General features: G+C 41.6%; 1 protein-coding gene across 6 annotated transcripts in view; it reads right to left on the bottom strand.

Moving 5' to 3' along the window:
* Positions 1-23698, bottom strand: part of IMMP2L (inner mitochondrial membrane peptidase subunit 2) — a 1449658-nt gene that overhangs the window by 1279187 nt on the left and 146773 nt on the right. Inside the window, exons 1-2 of one of the 6 annotated variants that reach the window (XM_068276510.1) lie at positions 8791-9038; positions 7285-8682 (exon numbers count right to left, since the gene is read on the bottom strand). The exons of 4 other annotated variants lie outside the window; for them this stretch is intronic. In XM_068276510.1, coding sequence (XP_068132611.1) covers positions 7566-8681 — 1116 coding nt within the window. In that variant the 5' untranslated portion in view covers position 8682; positions 8791-9038 and the 3' untranslated portion in view covers positions 7285-7565. Of the gene's footprint in view, positions 1-7284; positions 8683-8790; positions 9039-23698 lie in introns of those variants that run through there. One more of the 6 variants, XM_068276509.1, reaches the window with a different exon arrangement.

The following is a 23698-nucleotide window of genomic DNA, read 5'->3' as shown; positions in this document are numbered from 1 at the left end:
AGGGTTAGATAGGTAGGTTTCTCCAGTATAAGTTAGATAGGTAGGTTCCCCTAGTATAGGTTAGATAGGTAGGTGCCCCGAGAATAGGTTAGATAGGAAGTGCCCCCAGTATAGGTTAGATAGGTAGGTGCTTCCAGTGTAGGTTAGATAGGTAGGTTCCCCCAGTATAGGTTAGATAGGTAGGTGCTTCCAGTATAGGTTAGATAGGTAGGTTCCCCCAGTATAAGTTAGATAGGTAGGTTCCCCTAGTATAGGTTAGATAGGTAGGTGCCTATAGGTATAGGTAGGTAGCTACAAACCCACCTTCCTTTGCGATCCCCACACGCAGCTTCCAGCTTCTTTCTACTTCCTCCCCCGACATCTGAAGCAGTACAAACGTAACCGTTTGTCATCACAGGAGGCGGGAGGAAGTAGAAGGAAGCTGTGTGCGGGAATAGCCAAGGAAGGAGAGTTTGTAGCTACCTGCCCCCCCCCCTCCTGCCGCTCAATCTGGTTGAAATAACCCTGGGGGAGGGAAGCTCACACCTGGCCATAATGGATCCAGGGCACCATGGCAACAGGTTCGGGGGCGGTGCCCCAGATCAAACCCCCTAGGCGCATGACAGGTACCATTATTATGGTATACCACCAGAGCAGCTACAGCTAAGCAGTAGCTCATCTTTCTACCCAGTTCTTAAAGTGAACCTAAAGTCACCCCAAAAAAATGAGATGGCCTCCTGGCCGCAATAGCAGCATAGGGAGCGATATACAGGCTGGGAACGCGAACAATCACTCGCGTTCCCATACCTGTCGGCCGGTGACGGCCAAACGGAAGTGCTCGCCGGTGGGTCCTGGGCCATCGGAGCGGGGCTGCGAAGGCACCGATCGTCTGCAGGGGGCTGAAGGAAGCCCCAGGTGAGTTCATCTCATTTTTTTGGGGTGACTTTAGGTTCACTTTAAGTGCTCAGTGTTATATAGTGTAATATAACATTCAAGCCTTTCCACAACCTCCCCAATGTCTTCAAAGGACAGCTTAAGTGAGACGGATACAGAGGCTCAGTGTTCTCCCCAGGCTCTTTTAGCCGGGTGCTCCACCCGGCTAGTTTTGGTGACCACCCAGCTGTCATCAGCTCACCACCTCCTCTGCTGTAAGCAGAGTTGTGCAGAGAAGGGCCAGCCCTGCATTCTTTCATCTCGCCTCACCCGGCTACTTTTTCATGCCACCCGGCTGGAAAAAAATTCTGGGGAGAACACTGGCTACAATATTTATTTCTTTCTAGCCACTTCTCACCCTGCTACAGATATCTACCATAGTCTCTGTGGGCTCCAGGACATAGATCTACTGCCGCTACATTAATGAGTATAGTGCATGTGCTAGCATGCACCTGTGCTCAATACACCCTTTACCCTAATTACACTAACTAGTGAACCCCTCCCTGGGTCTTGTGCCCCCCCCCCAACCATCACCCTTCCCACATGAAGAAGACACTTGTACAAAGCATGCTAGGGTACCTCTCACCTGGCCTAGTTCCACCAACGATCACGGTGCCCTCTATGTCTATAGACCAAGTGGCAGAAACCAGCCTAAAGATTGGTTATCGCAGATGGGACTTGTGCATGGATTGGATATAGCAGCAAGAATAGGTACTCTGAGTTTGGCAACACTGCAACCAACTTCCTAACCAGAGTTTGAAACAGGGTTTGGCACTAATATAGCCGTGCACCAAGGCATAGAGTTTGGCAGTAAGCTAGTGTAGAGGGCGGTTAGTGCTAAGGCAGTGAGGAAAGTGTAAGGCATGGGGAGGAAAGTTAGTGTAAAGCATGGAGATATTACTGATATTTTAACTATAGACAATATCGCACACAAAAATTCACAACTGGCTACACTAAACCTACACACCCAGGATCACTGTATTGGAAAAAGTACCTATAAACTGGTGATTGCCAAAGGTGTGAATCAAGGATCAGTGACAGGCTTTAGATTTGATTCAACCTCACATGTATTGAATACTTTAATATCAGGCTGAGGATTGCCCACCAGTTGTGACCTAGACCAAGGCTTACCAGGTATCGCCAACAGTGCATGTTTTGAAGAAAACCACAAACATTCACAATTGAGGTAATTCGTGTCTCCGCAGTGCTGATTAATTACCTCTGTAGATTTTCACAAAACATGCACAGTTGGTGGTACTTGAGGACAAGGTTGTGAAGTTCTGACCTAGACAAGCACCACACATCTCCACCCTTGAGACCTCTGGACTAAGTCAAGCTAATTGGTACTGGGGTTAATGTGGGTTTGGAGAGAATGGTAGGGGGCATGTGAATCTTACGGGCTCTACTAATTACGTTTTGGGAGCAGATACCAAAGGATACCATCAGAGGTCTTGCGAAATCCTTGACAAGTCAGAACTTTTTTGGTGGTACAAAAAGGCTCTGAACATAATGAAGCAGGTAGCCCCTAAAGATCCAATCTTACCATTTTTATGTTATATACGGGACTGTTTAAATGATTCATTCAATTCATTCATTCAATATATCCACTCAATTTACCCTTGTACTACACACATTTGGTAAGATTGGATGAAAAAGATTGAATTATTTGTGGCCACCTTTAAGGTGCCCACTAACAATCCAATTTTACCAGCCAATTAATCAAATCAGATTGGATACTGTTGATGGTGCCAATCAACAACAAATGATCACAGAATAGAGACACCGGGAGCCCAATATAGTATAGTATGTACTGGTATATGGATATGATAAGTAAGTATCTATTTATACTCATGGGTTACCGTCCAGGTAACTACTAAATCAGCAGGTGAGGAGATTAGACCTGTCCCCACTCAGAATTAAGAAGTTGCTCTCTGTAGATAGGAAATAACGGGCACCACCCCTCCACCAAGGGTGGACTCAGGAACTGTATAAGCAGACAGAGACAGTTTAAAATGAGAGGAGGCAGAGGTGGACTTACTTCGCCCAAGCAGACACACACGAGAGTTGTGTATATTCAAAACAGCAAAAATGTATTTATATACTCCAGAAAGTGCAAGTGCAATGCATTTCACGGGCATCTCCCGGTTCATCAGGCAATAGAAACGGAGCATAAAACTCCAATAAGTCTGGTGCAAAGCTCAGCGCCTCTGAGAGGACAGAGGCGCTGAGCGTTGCACCAGACTTATTTGAGTTTTATGCTCCATGAAAAAAACAAACAGTATCAACTGCCATTATCTATAACCAAACCCCTAACAATGTGATAGGCTAAAAGCTTCTTTTTTATAGATATATATGCACAGAGGGAGATACTGGTTGCTTGGCAGTTGAAAACAGGTGTTATTTCCCACAATGCAACAAGGCTTCCATAGTGTGAAGTCAGGACCTAGGTGCTGACATCACTCTGTGGGAGGGGTTTCATCACAATATCAGCCATACAGACGCCCCTGATTATCTATTCGAGAAAAGGTAAAGATTTCTCTTAGGAAAAAAGGTATCAGCTACTGATTGGGATGAAGTTCCATCCTTGGTTAAAGTTCCTCTTTATAGATTTAATGTGACACGATTCTTAAATACTAGTGTGAGTCACCTGTAAAATCCCCTAAAACATGCTCATCAACCAAACCACAGAAACTATGAAAGATTAAAAACACAATTGTGAGGAACTCTCTATTTAGCTGCTTCAAAGTCCAAACCAGAAATAGTAAGTATTTAAAACAGAAGATTAGGACTTTTTTAAGCTAGTTTAGTACATTGTTAAGGACCTGTAACTCAACCCAAAACGTTTGAAACCACAGTAGGGTGAAGCCTCTGGATGCTCCAGAGGCTTCCCTGATCCTACACGACCACTCTGCTGCCAGCACTCCTCATCTTCGTGCCCACGTTTCCGTGTAGAAGCATGGCTGAGCTGCACAGATGCCAGTGGGTTCACGACCGCGGAGTAGCACGAGTTGCTCCAGCACAGAATAAGAGCAGTGCACATGTGGCTCCAAGCTACTGCGCAGGTGTGGGCTGTACTTTGCGCCTGCACAGTGTGGTCACGCTGATATATAGAGGGGAACACAGCCGCAAATCAATCATTATTTCAAGTATTCCAGTGAAGCGTAAGACGGGTGTAGGAAGATTGGGGGTCGCTTCTGAACCATAAACAAAATTGCCTTTACTGAGGTTAGTATATTTTTTAACTGACTGTAGGTACCCTTTAAATATAAAAAAATAAAAATGCAATTCATCTTTTAATCACCCTGAGCCAATGACACTGGTCGATGATTGCATTATAAAAATTAGGTTTTTTTTGTTTATTTTGTTTTTCAATAAAGCCACATGAACCCACAGGAAACATTTTCTGAATAATTAGGAGTAACTCCACTTTCATTAAAAAAGAAACTGATAATGCATATATCATGTCTAATAAGATAGCAGAGTTACACACACACAAACACACACAACACAAATGTTTCCCCTGATCCACGGAATATGTTGGCGCTTTATAAATCAATAATAATCTGTGTAGGAACTCCGTTTTCTTTTGTCTGTGTAGAAGCTCCTGGATAAGCTGATGTCAAATTACTTTCACAGTTCCTCATCAGGAGGCCAGACGCTGATCTCACTATACTGCACACTCACTGCTGCAGACTATAGTTTATAGAGTTCAGTCCGTGTCGCTGTGAAGGATTAATCACAGAATGATGCTGACTGAGCAGCAACCACCCCCACCAACAGAATCTAAGATGGATTCTCTCATACAGGTACTTCTAATCATTTAATTAAAACTTTAACTTACTAAACTATTGGAATGATTTGAAGATTTAAGTCACAAAGACTCTACCCAAGTTAGTGTCACAATCAGCAATGGGGAAGTGTCTGAAGGAACTTGTGGCAGCACTGTACTTCGAATGACTCCATAATGTGTTGCTCTCTTACTAGAAGCTGAATGTTGTAATCCTTTTTCCTAATGAAAGAGCAACACCTACTGTATCTGTGTTACTGGTAATGCATTCATTAGCAAATGGACAGATCATTTCTAACATAAGGTACAAGTAGCTTCTGACCATAAATTTATATGTACATGAAAAACATAATAGCGGCATTACATTTTTTATTTATTTATTTTATTTTTGTATTTGAAAGCTGTATTTTGACATTTGTTGTAAAAAAAATAAATAAAACAAATTTGGTATTTTTGTTATTATATCCACTCTCACAAAAAGGGATGTGGTTAGCCTAAGCGCTAAAGGGCTATTGGCTCGGAGGAAGCGCACGCGTTGTATGCGCAATGCGCAAGTCAGCTGGTTTGTTTGGGGAGTGTCTACACTAAATCAAGTGAGCTACGCTGTGCAGTATTCCTCTTACCTGAACTACAGCCAAGTATTCCTTCATTGAGACAAATTAAACAGCAGAAGCCATCCTCTGGTGTCAGCACTCTTATGCCAGGAACGGTGTCTGCCTGAGATATCTGGGTTGTGTGAGTCCCCGGAATCAAGGTGGCATCTGGTTTATCATCCAAGGACATTGTGGAAGAAATGTCATCTCATATACCAAACTGTGCTATGTATTATCGTGCCTGAAGTTGCATTAGAGACTTTTGCCCAGCTTACGTGTGCATGGTTTTTCAGAATGTGCTTATTGAGTGTCGGCTGCAGGGAGAAGGAGAGCACTCTCTCGATGCAGGGCATACAAGTTATTTGTAATGATTTTATAACAATTGGATTGATACAATAAAGTTGTAGTACATTCCTATTGAGCAACCAATTACTGGTTTGAGCCATGCTTATGCACTTTGAATTCCACAGTAGCACAGCACTTTACAAATGCTTGTTGTTGTTGATTATCCAGAGGCTTCCATCTACTAAGATGAGGATCCAACTTTTTCACATTTTAAAGGACAACCGAGGTGAAAATAAACTAATAAAAGAAATGCTTGTTGTATCTATCTTCCTTCTCCTAAAAATGACTTTTTAAGATGTTCCCATTTTTATTTTATGTTTAGATCTACTTTTTAAGTTAACAGTTTTATTGTTTTTGCTCAATGACACATTCATTGAATTATGCTAGAGCTAAAATCTATGAACTATTTACTCTTATCTCTTCCCTGCTCTCAGAAGCCATTTTCTGCTAGGAAGGTGTTTTATAGTTGGAATTTCTTATCAGTGAGGGTCACACTGTAGTCACTTCCTGTCTGAGTCAGGACTGAGTCAGCCACTTGCATACCTGATATTTAACTATTTCAGGCAAAGAAAGAAAAAAGGAACACAGCATAGTTATTTGTGTGGTAGGCACTGTACATACCCATGTTTATCTCATCATGTCACCTCGGGTATCCATTAAACTTACAGGTACCTTTTAAAGAGCCACGGCAACAACAAATAGTAGAATGTAATTCATTATTTAGGGTACCCAATTTAAGTTTAATTATCCTGGTTTTAGCATCAGAAATGTTTCCTACATGTATAAATTGTTTTATATTGGTATGCAACCCAACCCTCTTAGTGATATTTAGCCTAGACCAGGGCTGGGCAAACTTTGAAGCGGCCCGGGCTGCATGCTGCAGACTGCATTCCTTAAAATTCCAAACACCCCCCTTCCCTCCCCGCAGAGTTGCAAGCAGGAGGCGGGGGACTTGAAACTCATCTTGATCACCGATTCCCGCATCGCGTCACCTAATCAACAGGGCATCACATGACGTGATGTCGGGGCATTCCAGCGTATTACATGCTGGCACGTCCCAACGTCACACCCTGTTGCCATGGAGACACGGCACAGGATTCGGTGATCGAGGTGAGTTTTAACACTGCAGGGAGGAAGGGGGGGGGAGGAGAGGAATCCAGCCGCCTGTCAGAGGGCCGGAGTAACAGTGCATGCAGGCCACATATGGCCTGTAGGCCATAGTTCGCCCAGCAGTGGCCTAGACTATTTAGTTACATAGCCTTGTCTTCAAACACACTCTGGGAGGCCAGGTGCTGTTTCTGCTTACTTTTGAACAACAAAAAAATATTATGCAGTGATGCTCCTTGCCAGCAGTGAAAATGTTGCAACCTATGATAAATTTCAGAATTAAATTAGGGAGAGGAAAGATTTAACAATGGACAAACACTAAGTAATTGGAAAACGAATCTTGCAAAATATAGTCAATTTAGGCGATTGTAATCATTAGGTTACATTCAGTTAAGTTCCTATTTAAGGTTCTGTCACACTTTCCAAATTACACTGCAGTATACATAGAGTTTGCAAATTTATAGAAAATAAATTTAGTTTTATTTACTACAAAAAAAACCAAAACGGAATATTAGAAAAAGTATAAAATTAACACACATATGAATACATTATTGCATTGGTACAGTTACAGTACTTTGCATTTGTCACAAGGTAGCTTATACATAACCAATATATTCTATAAAAGCTTCATAAAGTACAGCTACACTTTCAAAATAAATCAGAGCCCCAATGCACAGCATCAGGATGTATTCATATGATTATGTACAAGTCACAGAGCAGTCACTGAGATGCTCAGAAAGTGTGCATCAAATGTAACGTGTGCCATACAAAGCACATTTGTATTACTGTACATTATTCTACTGCTTTGGAGTTTAATCACATCACAAAATAGCTTCAGTAAGCGATGAAGATCGAGATTCCCGAAATGTACTGGATGCACGCACTATACCTGAGCCTTCGTGCACTGCACACAATCTATTTATTTGCAAGCATTTCAGAAATTTGTTAAACAACTGGTACAAATGTTTTTTAAAGTTTTCTCCAGCAAATGTATAGATAATAGGATTTAAACAGCAATGGACAAAAGCTACTGTCCGAGTGATATCCATTGCAGTTTTCAAACCTTCTGAAAAATGAGAGTCAAATGCATCACAAACCTCCAAAACACTTAAAAATAGAACTATATTATAGGGAGCCCAAAAGAGAAAAAACACAACAACAAGTACACATACCAATTTAACAGCATATTGCTTTTGCCTAATTTTGCTATTTTGTAAATTCTTAGCAATTTGAGAGTAGCAGAAAATTAAAATACTAAGTGGTAGAATTAAACCAAAGATATTAACTTGCAAATATGCTAAGAGTGTCATTGCCACTTTTTTGTCTTCTGGATAAGAAATGTTACAAGATGTAAACTCACTTTTAACCTCTTTATGAAAAATAAAGTGAGGCAGAGAGAACAGAAATGAAGTTGACCAAATGGCCAATGAGATCATAACACCCAAACGTGTAGTTCTAAACTTGAGTGAAAAGACAACATGAACGATTGCTAGATATCGGTCTACACTTAAAACGGTTATAAAAAAAATACCACTGAAAAAGCCAATGTAGTACATTGCAGAAAGTATTTTGCACATTGCATCTCCAAATACCCATTGATGATAATTTGAGTATACCACAAATGGAAGGGAAAAGACAAAGAGCAAGTCAGAAATCGCCATGTTTAAAAGATATATATCAGTCACTGAAGCCAACTTTTTAAACCTTATCAGTATCACCAAAACCAAGGTGTTGCCAACAAGTCCACAGAAAAAAATGATGCAGTATAGGATAGGCTTGAAACCAGAATCAATAGCGGTCAAAACTTTGACATGGTACACTGATGCTTCTGAATAATCTTCTGCATATAGGTTCGATGAAACACCTCCTTCAGTGATTTCCATCCTGTTAGCATCAGCATAAAGACTTGATGAAACACTGTCTTCAGTAATTTCCATTCTGTTTGCACAAATAGAAAATTGAGATATTTGTGTATACATTTACACACCTGCCCACATACACACACACATAGGCATATATAAATTCTGTGATCAAAAATACACTTACTTAACAAAGCAACATTAGTAATTGCTAAGGAATAGGTTGGTGACAGCAGCAGTATGCAAACAAAACTGGATAACCACTGTACTCCACAGTAGGTGAAACAGTGCTGGACCAAGGATAGGCAGTCTCAATACGACAGAAAAACAATGAGGAGGGTCCGCACAATGTCTCCGTTGATCAATTTATTTTGGATGTATCCAGTCACGGCATAAAGAAGCATGTAGCTAACATGTTTTGGACCTGGCCTGGTCCTTAATCATAGCAGTTTTACAACAAACAAACATACATCTTATTAAAGAGATGGCAAACGAGGGGGCTGGCCCAAAACGCCTTCTCAGGGGCGGAGAACAAGAAAGGGAAAACCCTCACCTACTTAGATTGCCAATTCCTGTACATGCATATAGTTGTTTTTCCTGTACAGTATACAGCATGACAAAAAAAAAACACATAAGAAAAAAACAATGTAGTTTAAAAAAAAAAAAGAAGCAGCAGCAAACAAAAAGCAACGCAAGAGAAAAAATTAAAGATCAAGACAGGCAATGATAGGAAAGAAGGGGAAAACAAAATGATGTATTACAGGGGAGATTATCCAGCAACTATTGCCTTTTACTGAGTTGACGATCATGCAAAAGGCAAGAAACGCACAGGTTTTTGACAAAATCCCATCTGGCATTGAGGCCCTGTGGGGTTCTGGTCCCCAGTCGAAAGATCCACAGGGTCTCTCTTTTTAATATTCCCTATAGATCGCCTCCTTTCTTAGGCAGAAAAACTTTTTTAATCCCCTGGAAAAAGAAACCAGACATGTCACCACTATGCATTTTACAAAAGTGCTTAGCAACATTTGAAATGATAGCGGCGAGCCATCTGGCTCCCAAACAATGTTTGGAAATCCTAGATCTCAGGGGCCTTGTAGTGCATCCCACATACTGGAGGGAACACCAATGGCATATATAATATATATATATATATATTTGTGTCAGCAAGGAACAGAATTCTGATTATTAGGTGATCTGCAGTATCACCTATAATGTAGATATATACCTGATTATATGGTGATCTTCAGAATCACCTATAATACAGGTATATCAGAAAGCTGATGTGACAACAAATAGCAATATAGTGATTGGTGCAACAGTAGTACTGGTAGGTTTAGCTATACCTCACCAGAGGAGCTGGTGGGTACTAACAGTACAGCGCCCCTCACCAGAGTCAAGGGCCCTCTGGTGAGAGTAGAGTGGTCAGACTGATCGGGTTGGCAACAGACAGACAGATGCAGTACAAAATCGAAAGGCAGAGACAGGAAGGTATAAACAGGCAGAGTCGGCAGCAAGATCAGATGGGCAGAGGTACAGAATCACTGAGCAGAAGAGTAGTCAGGACGAGCCAGAGTCATACACAGATAATAACACAGTAATAAATTATCTTTAAGGCTATCAAACAATTCCTATCATGTGTGAAGTCCCCGGTTTCCTCCTGGGTCAAAGCCCACCGGAACTATCTAAGATCTGAACGCTATCACCAAGTATTTGCAACAGCAGACAAGTTGCGAGTGATTCAGCTAGGCTTATGAAGCAGAGGAGACCCGTCCGGCACGCCCCCTCCTATCAGCCAATGAGGAGCGGCGAGCGTCTCCTCTGACGTCAGCCAACCAGCCGGTCAGCTGTCGTGCCTCCTCCCCGCATAAAGGTACTGTCTGTGCGCGCGCGCACGCGACAATGCAACCCTATGTGCTGCTGACAGACCCGTCCTCTGCGTGTTAGACGCCAGAAGCCTGAGGCCCGGATAGATTGCTAGGCAGGGAGCTGGAGGCAGCTGCGGTGGTAGCGATGTTCACTGCAGCTGCCTCTCCAACGTTTGTTACACATACACACACACACACACACACACACACACACACACACACACACACACACACACTACAGATTTGCTTTAAACTTCCTTTACTGCACACGCTGGGCCCAATCCAGTTTTTGCTTTCTCCTATGAGATATTTTTCATCTTCTGTTTAAAATAACTTTCAGTTCTCTGAAATTGAAAAAGTATGATAAAGTCGGTAAAAAGTACTGTCAAAATTATTCTGAGTATTTTTTGTGTGCTGGTGTCAAAAAAGGCATTTTGTTGCTAAAGTATGAAAACTTAAAAGAAAACTAGGCGACAAAGTGAATTGAATAAGGGCTAAAGACTTTTCACAGGAAAAGCACAATTTTGTTTTATAGAATAAAGAAAAAAAAAACAATAGAGAGAATATCAGATTGTTAGATCAACCATTGAGGTAGCCCATGGTGACCCAGAACCACTAGGAGAGTATAAGGGGCTAAATGAGACTAAAAAGACCTGTTCTTTAAATGTAATGCTAAATATAATTTTGCCTTTTTAAGACAGACTGATCTAGTGAGATATGTCCTTAAATTCATGGCTCTGCTGTTTCCCCCCATGCCACAAGTTCTTCACCCTCCTGATTCATGTAAAACGTAAAACTAATAATTCATCAACAATACTGAGATGATGTCCAAATGCCTGAATTTCGTTCGTAAAAACATGTGGACACATTCTATTTTGAAAGAATTATGTTGGACCCACACTTCAGCTGTGGTTAAATGAGAACATTTTGACAATTGCATTGCATATCACTACATCTGTGTGTGCGCGATGTTCAATTTTGGAAAATTGACGGCATTTTAACACATTGGGCCCTAGCCAATTCACTTCTCCTCCTAAGTTTTCTTCTAGGAGATGTTAAAAAAAAAATAATAAAAATGTGTCAGAATTGTGAGTAACTTATAGCAATATATTGCATGAGCAGTTCTTTGCATTTAGCGCAAAATAAAGTCTGCAATTTTAGCAAATGCACATCTAGACTTAAAGCGGACCCAAACCAACCATTTTTTTAATTCAAAATATTTAGTTGCACTATTCTGACACATACAAAGATAAATAAACACTCATTCAAGCCTATAAGCATTTCAGTGCATGCTTTTCACCCTTCTCTTTTAATATACAGGTGGCAGCCATTAGCAATCCCTCCTTTGCTGGACACCATCTACTCCAACAGTTTGCCGGATTCTGTCCCGGGAATATGAAAGGAAGGGAGGGGTTTCTCCACTAAATGTAAAGTATTTTATATTTGTCATCATGCAGCTGAAAAAAGGCTGCTATTTATTATTATAAGTTAGAGAATAGATTTTATTTCTGAAATCTTGTATTTTTATTTGGATCCACTTTAATATGAAATTCCACCATTGGTAAAGTGACTAAAAACACAAGTATTTTTAAATGTAAAGCACACCTAAATGGACATGTGACATGCTGATGAACATATAGTACTAAACCTATTTCACAACTTCCTTGTGATCACATTTTCATTGCAAAAGTTAATAGACCAGTGCTTCATTTATGTAAAAACGGCAGTACCAGCTCTTTTAAAAACTAAATAGAAGTCAAAACACTTTTAGCTAGCAGAGTAAACAATTCCGATAACACCAGGGTGCTGAAAAGATCAAAGCTAATTATTTTTATTAAGAGGTAAATTAACAAGTCAAGCTAGTGGCAATTAGGGATGCTCGTTCGGCTTCCGCGGAAATGCAATTTCCGTATTGGAATGCGGAAATCAGTAATACAAGTGCGGTAGGCGGATTTACGCGGTAATCACGGACATTTCTGTAGAATTTAACATTGATTTTCTCAAAAACTACAAGATCTTTTTGAAAAAAAATGTTTCCTCTTGTTTCCACTCTTCTGTTTAATGTACCCTGTAAGTATGGTGTTTCTAGGACCTATGGGGCTTTGTTATGAACCGCTCAGAAGACTCAGAATGAATAAGCCAATAAGAGAATGCGGAAATTTCCACCAAAATCCCCATTCTCTGATTGGTTTATTGATTCTGAGTCTTCTGATTGTCATAAAATTACTGCATATCGGTAATGGGGATTTTCTGCATTTTGCATTACAGTCAAAATCCGCCGACTTTAGCGGTTACTAGCAAAGTCCCCATAGGTCCTAGAAACACTAAAGTTTTAAGGTATGTTAATCATAAGTGTGGGAACAAGAGGGAAAACATTTTTTTAAAAGACCTTGTAGTTTTTGAGAAAAATTGATGTTAAAGTCGGCGGAAATTTCCGCGAGTTCCGCATCGGAATGCGGAAATCGGTAGCAGAAATCGGAATTGGTAGCGGTAATCGGCAATGGCAGAAAGCGGATTTTCCATGGAATCGGAATTTAGCATTTCCGACCATCCCTAGTGGCAAAAATTGCAGCTGGGAACACGCAACAGGAACAGGTGAAATCTACATCCTGTCAGAGACTGTTGTGCAGATACAGGACATAAGTTTCACCTTACTTGGTACTGAATAAGTTAAGCAACCCTAAAAATGTTTGCATTGGCACTTGCACAATCTACAGCTATTGTTCTAAACGAAAATTGAACCTCAGTTTTAAGAGTTTCTCTACTTTTGTGTACACATGCACTCCAATACTCTATAAAGGACATGTCTGTGATTTTGTGTTTGGATTCTGCAGCAGGCTAATGCAGTGCTAGTTTCCAATGTTTCAATGTGATTTTTTTTCTTTTTACAAGTATATGATGTCACAGGAGCCCTAGTGGTCAGACCGCAAATTGCCTTCCAATCAGCTTCAGCACACAGACCATGCAAGCTTTGGTTGCGATCTTTGCACAGAAACCGACAGAAATTTGGGCAGCAGCTCGACCAGAAGGGAGCCTGTGAGGTACGGTAATTACAACTTACACACTATTTCAAGGTATCTGCCACCACCACTGGTATGGGCCAGTGGACCCGACTGACTGGCTAGTCCTGCAAATAAAAATGGTTAAACACACTCTATTCTGTCTGGCTAGTAACAACAATACAATAGTAGCGTCTCTCCAGAAGTCTGGTTCAGTTTCTGCGGCTGAGAAGCAGGGTAGCAGAACAGTGAATTACTTTGATAAAGTCTTTTATTCATAGGCAATATAAATAATTAATATATACAGACAATCATTAAAATCAACAATTATTGAGACAATAATAGCGCAGTATAAAAAAAGAAAAGGAAAAAAATACTTAGTTTCATGGAAGAATGTCCTTTTGTAGGAGGAATCATAAAGTCCTTTGTTTCAGCATAATTTAAAATCCAAGCAAAATGGTTTCAAGTTCCGCAAAGTTCTTTGTTTCAGAGCAAAATTCAAAGTTCAGCAAGATGGCCACCAACCATGTGTCCTCTGGCTGGCAGCAGATCGTTCTCATACAGATGGAATTTGGAGGACTGAGGGAAGAGCCCCTTGCAGATTCTTTTGATGAAGCTGGTTTGGGGGTGTGGCAGTGCCGGCCCCCTCTGAATTACCAACCAATGACAGTTCATTTCCTCTGAGAGATTTTAGGTTTTAAACTTATAAACCCTCGTAACTCACAAACGATACAAGTCATATTTAGGGGGGTAACAGATTCATACTTGTCAGAAAATACAGATTAATATGACATCAGACATGGCTAGTGCAGCGAACCCAGTTCTTGAGAAGGGTCATACCTCAGTAACCGGACGGGCTATCGCGATGAATTTCATATCAGTCCGAGGGCCAGATTTTACTGAATAAGACTATATGAATTTCACAGCTGTGCGATGTATGGTTGCCATATAATCGACAAGAAAGCATACATCATAGGCATTCAGATGGCCCGTGGTCGGTGCCAGATAGTCTGGAGTGAAAGCAGGTTTTGAATAGCCCCCTGCTGGGATTAGCTTCCTTGGCTCTGAAAAGACTCCTGGGCCCATATGCAATTAACTTTTTCACACAAGTTTTCTCCCAGGAGATAATTTTTCATCTTTGATTTAAAATAACTGTCCAGCACTTTTCAACTAAAAAAGTACCAAAACGTAAATGAAAGAGTACTATCAAAATTATTTTGAACATTTTCTTGCTTTCTAATGGCTTAAAATGTATTTTATTAACACATTTAAAAATATCACCCAGGAGAAAACGCAGGTGAAAAAGTGAATTGCATATGGGCCCTGGTTTGTTAATTAACATCTGAGTGTTACACCTCTGGCTTAATTAGCAAGTCACAGGGCCAGGTTTCCTGCCAGCTGGTAAAGGGGGGAAAAAAACTGCCTTTTTAAAAAAACAGGAATGTCAGTCTCTGATTGCTTGCCCGACTACAATCAATGGCAATCGGCGGAATAAACCGATTGCGTTCTCGTTTCTCACGGCTGTTACGTGACATATGACATGCATATCATAACCCCCTAAAAAATTGTACTGCCTTTTGTGGTATTTGTAATACTGACACACTGAACATTATTAAAATGAAATTACTTCATTTTGAAAAATTTCACATTGGAAAAAATTGAAAACAAAAAACCCAAATCATAGAATCAGGGTGAAAAAAATCCCTGCCCTGTAATTTTCCAACAAGTGATGTTACTGACTTTCATTAGAATGCTTCCAAGTTCTGGGACTGGGCTAAAGTTACCGAGGTGTGGTAATCGGATTTCTGTTTTTCAAATGGAAATGCCGATTTATGATCAGAAATTACAATTCTGTGGAATCTGAATGAGCATCCCTAATTGGGGTTTTCAGCAATGAGGTGATTCTTGCTCAATTGCGAATGGACTGTTTGCACAAACTTTGGTGTAACAGAATTTCTATCCCGATCACTAAACTGAACAGGGACAAGCGCAGGGCTGTGGAGTTGATTCACAAGTCCTTCCACTCCGATTTTCCGTTTAGTGTAGCTCAGGGCCGGCTTTAGGGGGGGGCAAGAGGGGGCAGAGCCCCCTCAAATAGACTTCTTGCCCCCTCAAATATGCTGCTGCTTCCTGGTCCATGGAACGCAGACACATTTCCTCTATCTCCGCTGTGCTGTGTGTAGAGGGCGGAGATAGAGACACTCAGTAGCCTGGTCGGGTATCACATGGGGCCAGGCAGCCAGTGAGAGAGGAGTGAGACACTCTGCTCTCTCACTGGCTGCCCGCCCCATGTGATCCCGGCCAGCCAGCCACAAGTATCTCTGTATCTGAATGAGAAGGATGGGCGCGCTGGGGAGACATGAGAGGAAAAGGCAAGTGATTTATGTCTCCAGTCCCAGCCGCCCAGCTCTCTGCATACACAGGACACAGCCTGTCAGACTGCCTGTGTGCTGCTGATGGACGGCGCTATGTTGTGTATAATGTACGAGTCCCCTGACCTCCCACACTGACCTGAGGACCCTGTGCCCACATCACTGTGATGATTGGTGGGCAGGGGGATACTCTTTTATTAATAACTGATTCCTATCTGCAGCTCAGGGAGCAGGAACAATCTGCACAGAGGTCAGATATACTCTGTGTAATGGCTCACCCCCCTTCTTTTCACTATTCAGTCTCACTGACTGACCTGCCCTCTGCTCTTCTATCTGCTCTGCTCACTTCAGCCTGCATTTTCTTTTAACCCTTTCACTGCCTGTCCTAGCTTCTTAAGCTTTGTGTATCCTAATTTAATCATTTGTAGCTGCTGCTGGTCTCCTATTAAGAATGTCTTAAAGTGTACCAGAGATGATTGACAGTGTTGTATACATACCTGGGGCTTCCTCCAGCCCCATGCGCACAGATCACTCCCACGACGCCGTCCTTTGCTGCCTGCTGCTGCGGTATTGGGTCCCGTTAGTTCTGCCAGTCTACCCAAGGGAAGTGCGCCCTCTACGTATCTCTTCGGTGGTCGCTGGAGAGATACGTAAAGAGCGCAGTTCCTCTTGCGCAGACTGGCTGAACTAACGGGACCCAATACCGCAGCAGCAGGCAGCAGAGGACGGCGGCGTGGGAGCGATCTGTGTGCATGGGGCTGGAGGAAGACCTGGGTATGTATAAAACAGTATCAATCATCTTTGGTTTCCTTTAAGGGTGCCATACATCAGCAACTTGGCAGTGTATTTTTGGTGAAATGCTGTCAGATCACATATATTTTTGGGGGATGCACTACAGCAGAGCTCAAACTATCCCAGCAGACCTTTAACACCACTGCTAAAGTCATGTATATTTGGCCCCACCCATGACCACACCCACGGTCTGCTGCATGACCACGCCCATTTTTTGGCGCGCCGCGCATAGCGCGGCGCAGGGGTTTTTTATGCCCCCTGCAAATTTCTGGCTGCCCCCTTATATGTGCCTGTCTAGAACCGGCCCTGGTGTAGCTCCAGTTCCAACTCTCATTCCTCGGTTATTAACATACTAATGTATTTTCCATTTTGGTTGAAAAACAAACAAGGCTCTTTATCAATGTCAAAGCTCACCAATGTTAAATCTATGATGAAGATGGTGTATGCTTCTGGGGGCAAACTAAAAAACTTCAGGCTAAAAATGGGCAATAAGATGCAATGAATTCAGTGTAGATGTAAACTGTAAGCTAATTTTATCCAAATACACACAGCTAGAAAACAGACCAATCAAAAGCAACCAAAGGGCCATTTATTTGGTAAAATTTGCATAAAAGCAACATCTTAAAAAAAAAAATCTAAAAACACATACCAAGTGCATTAGTATTTACACTGGAAACAAGAAATAAGTGGACACAGTGGAAATAGCTAATCTACTGCCCTATTAACATTAGAAATATATAGTTCAATCAGAAATATCACATGATGAGGAAAGATTTCTCCAACAACCTATTACTTCCCAATTTGTTCTAATAAGCCAGGAGTGCTGAAGACATTGCCTCCTGGCATTTCAATTCCCTTTTCTCTATTAGAAAAAAATCACATTACTAATTCCAACAATCAAGCAATATCTGTCTAGGAAAAAAAGTCATCAAAACACATCAACACTGAAATGCAATTTCCCTCTTCTAGTGCCTTCCAATAAATTAAATAATTTTCCATCTACTGCTGAAAGCAAAATTTTACCATCAGCTAAGCACATAATACAAATGGATTGTGTTCTGCTATTGGTTAAAAATAAAACAATAATTGCAAAGCCATTTGTCATTAATATATCAAAAAAGATTGTATATTGCTTGAAAACTATGTACAATTTGAACAACTGTACTTTACTTGCAATGTATTTAATTACAGAGTAAAACACTGCCGTCTTAAAACTGTTTTTTTTTTTCCTTGGTACAGGTCATCCCTTCCATTACATATTTAAAAGGCAATACATTATCACAAAAGTGACAGAGGCTGGAGACATGCAAATCTTCCTCCATATGCCTTTGTCTAACTGAGGCATTTAGATACACACCAAACACATCCTCTACATTCCAAGTTTGAGTAGATAAATTACGGTAGTTTTAAATCTAAATATTTAGAAATATCATGCCAACAAATGGAGAAGAAAATCTTTCCTGAGTTTTTTTCAAGGCCTGCACTACAAAAGCACTGTGGGAGAGTGATGTAACCTGCTGTATCCTGTGCTATACTGTACACTATTTTAGCTTGATGGGGCATAGGCCAATTCCAGGATGATTTTTGACTTTAGTTTGTAATCTTTGTCCCTCATAAAAGGAAACAATTTTAAAGACCAACAAAGCCAGGGCACCTATCTCCAGGTAGAACAGGTTAGGTCAAGATTAGGGATTGTTTCTGAACTGCGCAATCCCAGGACACTCTTGCACATGGCTGTGCACAGCAGTTCAGAAGCACGATCCACAAGGGTGTGCTGAGTGGACAGCATGTGTCGAGCTCCAACTGCTTCCAGTGGAGCGATCAACAAGGGCAACAGAGATGGAGGGGAGGCCTGATACAATAAGGAGCCTAGGAAAATACCTCTCATGGACAGCAGATGTTTCAAGCATTTCAAGAGACAATGAAGCGGAAAAAAAATATATGATGAATTGGTTGTGTGGTACGGATAATTACTAGAACATTAGTAGGAAAGAAAATATGCTCATATTTTTATTTTGTTATATAGTTTTTTTTATAACAATGCATCATTCTCTAATATTTGCAGTTTACACACTACTCAGCATTCTAAATGATTTTACAGAGAAGGCTAGTAAACCTTTGAACTGTCCTCTGCAGGAAAAAAAAAAATACAGTGACTGACACTTGAGATAATAAGCTTCAGAGGAAAGAGCTCTCTGCAACTTTAAAAGTCGTGGAGCTCAGTGGCTCTTTTGCACAGATAACAACTGGAGTTTAACTCTTCCAGTACTGTAAACAATATTAGACTTATGTCTCTGCTCCTAATGTTTTATTTCTTAGCTCAGTCCTATTAACTAAATCAGGTTCAGGCATTGAGCACAAGTCTCCATCTACGATGCCCTACGAGAAACTACCACATAAATAGAACGTGAAGTGAAGATGGAGGAAAGTTGAAGAAGTAAAAGTCATGTCCCTGGAAACTGTGTGCATGTTACACTTTAGCATCACACTGTGAGTGTGAGTCAACTACACATCATATCTCAAGCACTCTATTGGCTCAAGGTGCATTTTATGATGTGACGTGCAGAAGGGCCTCAGTGCGCGCGCAGCCGCGCACCAGAACTTTGAACCAAAATTGGATTTTCTGGTGACTTGTACCCACCACTCCAGGAGTCCATGTGTTTTGGAATTGAGGCAACTTTTTTCAGGGGGACAGCAGTGTCTAACTAGTCATCCCATGGGGCTGCCCTTCCCCCATTGCCCAGCCTCTGAGTGATATGGTTGTGTTAGGGAGTTAGGAATAGATGTGGCTAGTGGTGAAGGGAGCAGTGAGGTAGTGCAGGGGTTAATGTACACAGGCACGAGCTCACCTCAAGAAGCAGGTGTTTAGAAGGTTAGCGGTTATCAGGCAGAGGTGAAGGTTTCTGTCCATCTAATTGGTCTGTTGGTGATTGGTGGATCAAGCAGCCAATGAAGATGCAGCAAGAAGTTTATAGCTGGAGCACTTTGGGTCCTTGTAGCATTCTGTGGAGAACAAGCAAAGGCAGCTCCTCCCCCCCCCTCCTTTCTTCTCATGGAGGACTTTATCTGGGATCTGTTGCTGGCTCCTTTATGGGGGTAGTGTCAACCACACTGTGGGTGGTCAGTCAGAATGATGAGATTGTTGTTAATCTATGCTTTTGGGCCAACATGCCGAGCATAGACAAGTTATCAGTTGTGTTATCAGAGGAAGTTATGTCATGATTATTTAATGATGTTATATTTATAATAAAGTTTGGTTTTATACCTCCCCTTGAACCCTAATAAAGGGGCCACAGCCACACAATCTAAAGCATTTTATTTTTATTTTATTCATAAGGACAGACCAAATAGTTGATCTATTTTATGACCAATTCTTCACATGGTCAACCCGTATCTCTCTCCTGCACCTAGGATTGGGACTTAAACATTACGTTTACTGTATACATGAGAAGGTATTTCTATGTATAATGCTTTGTTTCATCTTAAATGCTATTGAAATAAAGTGTTTTTCAAAAACATTCCTCACAAGTGGTTGCACTATTCCTGTGTGTGCAGTGTGGTTTTCTGTTCCACCTCACTACACATATGCTTAACACCTGTGTGAGCTGGTTAACCAATACTCAAATAATCAGCTATATGATATTAACAGAGAACATCAAATGGAACAAATGGATTAGTTGAAGCTATAAAATACTGTCTTTCTCCCCTTCTACCGTTAAGAGCAAAGCCAGGGTTGTGGTTGTGATTGTGAAGCTTCACTGTTGAAGGTATACCACCTGCATTTATTTACCAAAGCAGTGCATTAGCTCCTTGCTCAGCTTGCCACTAAAGGTAAAGGTGCATACGCACACACACAGATGTTGTTCACAGTAATCAGCTCTAAGGGCTCGTTTCCACTATAGCGAATCCGCATGTGGGCACTGCATGCGGATTCGCATACTCAATGTTAGTGGATGGGGCTGTTTCCACGTGTGCGGCGGCGGCGGCGTTTTCCGGTGCGGGAAAAATCTGCACGACAGGGTCGTCAGATTTCGCGTGCGGCAGGAATGCGGCCGAATCGCCGCTAATGCATTCAATAGGGAAATCGCATGAGGCTTTGTCATACGGATTTCCCCGCGATTTCGCATGCGATTTTGCATGAAAGGCAATGGAACTTTACACAGGCAGTGACATGGTTAAATTCGCCTGGCTCCTTGCCATGCGAAATCGCATGCGAAATCGCGGGTAAATCCGCATGGGGAAACGCAGCCGCATGCGATTTCTTCAGCGGTGGAATCCAGGCGATTCCGCACCGCTACAGTGGAAACGAGCCCTAAGGCCTTGTGCTAGAGATGAGCGTAATGACTTAATTACGATTTCATGAAATTTCGTGTAATTAGTGTAATTACGATTATGGCCGTAAGTACATCATCGTAATGAAGGATTTCGTGAAATTCCGCGTAAGCGTAATTTTCGCATTACAGTGGGTATCGCGAAATTACGTTTGCCTTGCATGCAACCGTTTGTAAGCATAGTTACATAACGTAATTTCGCGATAGTTCACATTACTGTAAGCGTTAATTTTCGTGTCGTTTTCGCGTTACGGTGGGTATCGCGAAATTACGTTTGCCTTGCATGCAAACGTTTGTAAGCGTAGTGTACACCCTTGAACTGCGCATGCTTAGTTTTTACATTATTTAACGCGAAAAAGCGTTTATATGCGAAAAAATTTTAGCGTTCATCTGACTACCGCTGATTCGCTTCTGATTGGCTAATGCAAACAAGTAATTTTTTTATAGCTAACAAGTAATTACGAAATTCGCGAAATTAGGAAGAAATGCGAAATTACGGGATGGTTTAACGCGAAATTACAGGATGGTTTAACGCAAAATTACGTTATGAACGAAACGCGAAATTACGTTATGAACGAAACGCGAAATTACGCATTGAAAATTACGCTTTTGGTATTTTCAATTACGATTTTAATGGCAATTACGCTACCATAATTTCGCATCGTAATAGCAAATTTCGAATGCGTAATTATAGTAACGCGAAATTTCGAATTTCCGCTAGCAGATCCGCAAAATGCTAGCAGATTTTTTAAACGCTTTTTCTTGTTTTTCTGTAGCGTTTCTGTAGCGTTTTGCGGTTTTGTGTAGCGGTTTTGGTGAAGTAGATTTAATATATTGTTACAGTTAAGCTGTTACTGAACAGCTTCTGTAACAAAAACGCTGGCAAAACCGCTCTGAACAGGCGTTTTTCAGAGCGGTTTGCGGTTTTCCTATACTTAACATTGAGGCAGATATGCATCCACAATGCAAAAAATGCCTCACCCCGGGAGTATGCGTTTCTGCAAAATGCCTCCCGCTCTGATGTGCACCAGCCCATTGAAATACATTACCCAAGCGTATCCGCAGCCGCAAACGGATCGCAAAACGCAGCCGAACCGCTCTGGTGTGCACTAGGCCTCAATGATTCAAATGATAGTTCAGGGTGAAGTACTGTACAGATGCTTCATGAGGCATTCATGAGGCTGTGTTTTCGCAGCCATGCGTGCCCTGCACATTCCCGCTGAGAACTGATCAGTGAATAGCATCATGTGTTCCCAAAGCCAATCAAAGTGCCTGTAATGAATGACCAACGTCATCATCACAGAAACCCCTGTAGATGTCCACAGCAGTTCTAGGGTTAAAGTAGTGCATGACTTTTTTTTTTTATAAATACAAATACAATATCTATTGCTGCATTATTTATTTTTTTGCTACAGATTTGCATTTTGTGCTTCACAATACTCATTTCAATTTCAACAACATTTCTTAAAATATAAGAGAGACCAGAACTGCAATAGGTGTGAAATGAGTAGCCTTGCACGCCACTCTATTTTTAGGCTTGTGGGAGAGGAAAGTGTTATACAGCATTTGAAAGTTTCCATCTACACATTCACAGTTGGTTTAGCTTTATTGTGCATTCTTTTTTACAGGCAAGGTACATTTCATAGCTTGTCTGAATCAGAATGAGGGGAAGAAAATGGATATACAGTAATTTAAAAGAACCAAAAATTGGAGAGTTTAATAGCCCATGTGTACAGCAGTGGTATACAGTATATAAAATGTAGCATTTATCGCAAACTTCTTTAAAAACTGTCACATGTTAAAACATCAGCATATAAAAGTACATATGTAACATTATTAACCTCTTGACGACCAGCTAACGCAGATTGGCGTAAACTGGTTGTCTGTGGGTTTCCATGGAAACGGCCGTTCCATGTCAGTTCACTAAGGGTGTCTCCGTGAACTGCCTGCGAGCCTCCGATCGAGGCTCGCAGGCGAAATGTAAACACGCGGGGAAGAAATCCCCGGTGTTTACAGACGGCGCTGCAGCAGCGCCGTAAAGGAGATCGGCGATCCCTGGCCTCCGATAGGCTGGGGATCGCCGCCGTCTGATAGGCTGAAGCCTATCAGAGGCGGTACAGGACGTATCGCTGTCCTGTACCGCCTACAGAGCCAGGGAGAGGGAGGGAAGGAGAGGGAGGGGAGAATATCGCTGCGGAGGGGGGCTTTGAGGAGCCTCCCCCGCAAGGCACAGCAGAGCGGCGGCGATCAGACCCCCCCAGCAGGACATCCCCCTAGTGGGGAAAAAAGGGGGGGGGGAAGCCTGATCGCCCTGCCTGCAATATGATCTGTGCTGGGGGCTGAAGAGCCCACCCAGCACAGATCAATAGGAAACCACTTGGTCGGCAAGTGGTTAAGTAATAAACGTCCTAATGCACGTTTCATGGCTAAACTTAGATTAGCCGTTTCTTCAGAGGATTTCAGTTGCATTCCTATGTATGTGACAATTGTAGTTAAAATGTGATATCATCAGATGATACAACACATGATAACCCAGATGCTATAGGTAGATATTTTTTAGTGACCATCCAATTGGATCAGTAATTGGTCACATAAAACAGCGGCTGATATGAGACTAACCAAGTCACTTAAATGTTCAAATACATATAATTGATTTTATCTGTGTAAGGGGATCCAAAGCAGTGGTACAGCATGAGTGGGTAGACAGTCTGTCCACCCATTTATGCTGCATCATTG

The sequence above is a fragment of the Hyperolius riggenbachi genome, chromosome 3, assembly GCF_040937935.1.
Source record: "Hyperolius riggenbachi isolate aHypRig1 chromosome 3, aHypRig1.pri, whole genome shotgun sequence".
NCBI classification, from domain to species: domain Eukaryota; kingdom Metazoa; phylum Chordata; class Amphibia; order Anura; family Hyperoliidae; genus Hyperolius; species Hyperolius riggenbachi.
Note: the sequence above shows the minus strand (reverse complement) of the source record. Positions and strands in the feature narration are given on the sequence as shown.